Genomic DNA, 3648 nt, shown 5'->3' with positions numbered 1-3648 from the left:
CTCAAAATTTAATAAAATCTGTGAGCATTTTATTGAAAAAAATCTGTTTCTGCAAAACCTTTTGTAATACAATATATGCATTGACATCCTCTGGTACGATAGGATCAGGGTCAAGGAGGCATAGTTAAACATAACATAGTCCACATACTTCCAAATGGTAAATACAGTATTTCTTTATCTCAAATTTGAAATGGAGGGAGATACAAAGTTTAAATTTTGACATTCACTATGAAGGAATAGAGAAAATAGATTGTGAGCCATACTATGAAAATAAAGTAAAATAATGAGCAAATAAAATGTGAAATAAAATGGGAGCAAAGAAAATGAAGTGTTACAGGGCAAAGTGGGGAGTGTGGGTGCATTCAGTGAATGAAACAGTTCATGGGAAGACTGTAGCAAAACAAAGAATATTTTCAAATGAGATGTTCTGCAAATTTCCAAAACAGGTTTATAGAGTGTGTCCACATATGAACTCATGGAAGAACTTAGAGAACAATCTAATGAAGGATGTCAGATGAGTGTTCTATGTCAATCTATAAAGCATTATTTGATGAATGACTGGGAAGAGACATCATACATTTTGACTAGGTCCACAGGTCCAAATATCTTATGATATTCAGTATTCCTTGGGTGATAAAGAAGGAAACACTGAAAATCACAAGAATCCCAGGAACTATAAAACTGCTGAAGACATTGCGAACATTAGTTTTAATGATAGGAAAGCCATAGTTCCACTCAATGAGAATAAGTTGGATTAGAGAGTTAAAGAGGGCAAAGAACACCATTCTTGCCTCATGGAACAGAACTCTATAGAGCATATAAAAAGGACATAGGCTACAGGAAAGACAAAGAGTTGGAGAGATGGAGCTGTGCTCCATAGGAAAAGGATCTAGAAACACTGGGTAGCTGAGGGTGAATTTCTGAATAAGGACATTGAAACTACAAGAAACATTTGTAGACAGTGATAATGACTTGGCCATGGGTGTGTTTAGTTTGCTATTACTGGGTATCATTGAATCAGAGGAGCGCCAAAAGTACTTTGGGACTAAGGGCTGGGTTTTGAAAAGCTTTCTCTGTGATGACAGATTTAAACTGGCTTAGAGTGAGGATTTTATAACAGAGAAAGCTACAGATAACAATAAGCAAAATTCAGGAAATGCATGGCTACTTGGCCATGGAGATGCCATTATCAAGTTGAGATGGGCAGTAAAGCAAACATTCCAGATGCCAAGTGTGAACCAGCATAAAAGAGTTGCCTTAGTGTGTCTATCTAAAATTGCCATTGTGTGGAGAATGCCTAGTATGGAGTGAAGAAGTTCAGATGTGGTGCCAAGCACAGTGTAGTGGTGACAGAGAAGTAATGCCCAGGCAGATACTAGTGAGAATTGTTCTACTCATTGAACTTGAACTCTCTTCACATGTTCAAGATATGAGGAAAGAGCAGATTCAAATCTTAATTTATATCTTCATGGAGAAAATTTCTAGATGGAAAATCAAAAGTGAATTAAATATATGTGGTTTGCCAATGGTGTGATACTCACATAATAAAAATGCTTTCATGAAGGAAATACGTTCCCTTCTTGCCTTTCTGACAGCAGACAGTTTGGAAGCAGACTTTGAAGTGACAAATGATGATATTTTCTCAGAACCTGACAGACACAGCAGTGGACCTGGTACTCTCCCTCTCCATGGTGATGCTGTCTCTCAACCAGACAGTAGTGACAGAGTTTGTCCTGCAAGGGTTCTCAGAGCACCCTGGTCTAAGATTGTTCCTCATAGGCTGCTTCCTGTCCCTCTACACAATGGCTTTAATGGGCAACATTGTGATCATTGCTTTGGTCACCTCCAGCACTGGGCTCCACAACCCCATGTACTTTTTCCTGTGCAACCTGGCCACCATGGATATTGTGTGCACCTCCTCTGTGATTCCCAAGGCCCTGGTTGGCCTAGTATCTGAGGATAACAACATCTCTCTCAGGGGATGCATGGCCCAGCTCTTCTTCCTTGCATGGTCTGCATCTTCTGAGCTGCTGCTGCTCACAGTCATGGCCTATGACCGTTATGTGGCCATCTGCTGTCCCCTGCACTACAGCTCTAGGATGAGTCCACAGCTGTGTGGGGTAATGGCCATGGGGGTGTGGTCTATCGGTGCTGTGAATGCATCTGTGCACACTGGTCTGATGACAAGGTTGTCATTCTGTGGCCCCAACGTCATCACCCACTTCTTCTGTGAGATCCCCCCACTCCTCCTGCTCTCCTGTAGCCCCACCTATGTGAATAACATTATGACTCTTTTGGGAGATGCATTCTTTGGAGGCATCAATTTTGTTCTAACCCTGTTATCCTATGGCTGCATCATTGGCAGCATTCTGCGCATGCGTTCTGCTGAGGGCAAGAGGAAGGCCTTTTCTACCTGCTCATCCCACCTCATCGTGGTCTCTGTGTACTATTCATCTGTGTTCTGTGCCTATATCAGCCCTGCTTCCAGCTACAGCCCTGAAAGAAGCAAATTTGCCTCAGTGCTGTACTCAATCCTCAGCCCAACCCTCAACCCTCTCATCTACACACTGAGGAACAAGGATGTCAAGCTCGCCCTGGGCAGAATATTGTCCTCTTTCTCACATTAATGTGAGATGTGCATCTGGACTGTTCTCTTGGCCTGAGTTGCTCCTAAATATGCTTTTCTAAGAGCACCCTCATGGAACAAGGTTTATTTATCTGTTTTTAAAATCTTTCTCTGATGCAAGCACTGGACAATTCCACTAAGTGTAACCTCAAAAACAACAATATAAAACAAAACATTCAAGCTTTATTTCCTGATAAATATGAACCATCTCACAAGTAACTAAAGTTTATCTAAATGGAGGTTGCTATGTTCTTGGACTGGAATATTTTCAGAGAGTGTCAATGGTGATTGTCATAAAATAAAAGCATTTCATGCGGGGACTCTGTGTAAACAACAGTTGCTTGTTTCAGACCTGTGCTAATAAATCTAAACTTCATAAGGACACATGAGAGGCTAGCATGGCCACAATGTCTTATGGAGACCAAAATTGCTTGTCTTGGATTCTCCATTTTACAGTTTTCTATGAGCTCTGGGAGTCAGATGGCATGGAGGAAGATATAATGTACAGAATAGAGATAAAGTTTGTTTCAAAATGAAACACATATGTCACACAGCATACTTATGACAATGAAAACTATCAAATTTGTGTGAAAAAAAAATTAATTATTTCCAACAAAGAGATTTGGGGAAACTAGATGAAAGACTACATGAAAAGGGTAGAGTAGAAGCTGAATTAACACTATAAATAAAAATTAACCAAAAAGTAGATTGTAGACAACAGGACCAGGTGAAAATCACTGTTCTCAGACACCATTTAATCATCTTTCTTTCCTTTCCTGCAATTCTTCTAAGGTCCTATCTACCTACTTACCTACCTACATATTACCTACACATTTCTTCCTATTTCAAACAAAATGCACAGACTTCAAACCAACAAAACACAATGATAACAAAACAAAACAAATGCACACTCAGAAAATTAAGTCCTTTAAATATTGACCAATTACCCTTGACTCCAACACTCAAGAACAAGTAGGAGTTGGCAGGAGGAATGTCACGCGCCCACGCTTCCCTCGGCTAGG

The 3648-nt window shown here is 40.2% G+C and overlaps 1 protein-coding gene across 1 annotated transcript; it reads left to right on the top strand.

Annotated features, from left to right (window-relative positions):
• Positions 1 to 1688: 1688 nt before the first annotated feature.
• Positions 1689 to 2627, top strand: LOC308415991 (olfactory receptor 13A1-like; the record flags this gene model as incomplete). The annotated part of the gene is made up of 1 exon (XM_080911023.1): positions 1689 to 2627. One exon carries the CDS (start codon positions 1689 to 1691, stop codon positions 2625 to 2627), a length of 939 nt encoding a protein of 312 aa, XP_080767149.1.
• Between the last annotated feature and the right edge of the window lie 1021 nt (positions 2628 to 3648).

This window comes from Micromys minutus (genome assembly GCF_963924665.1).
Source record: "Micromys minutus genome assembly, chromosome: 2".
Classification (NCBI taxonomy): Eukaryota; Metazoa; Chordata; class Mammalia; order Rodentia; family Muridae; genus Micromys; species Micromys minutus.
The sequence above is the reverse complement of the archived record's forward strand: the minus strand, read 5'-3'. Positions and strand labels throughout refer to the sequence as shown.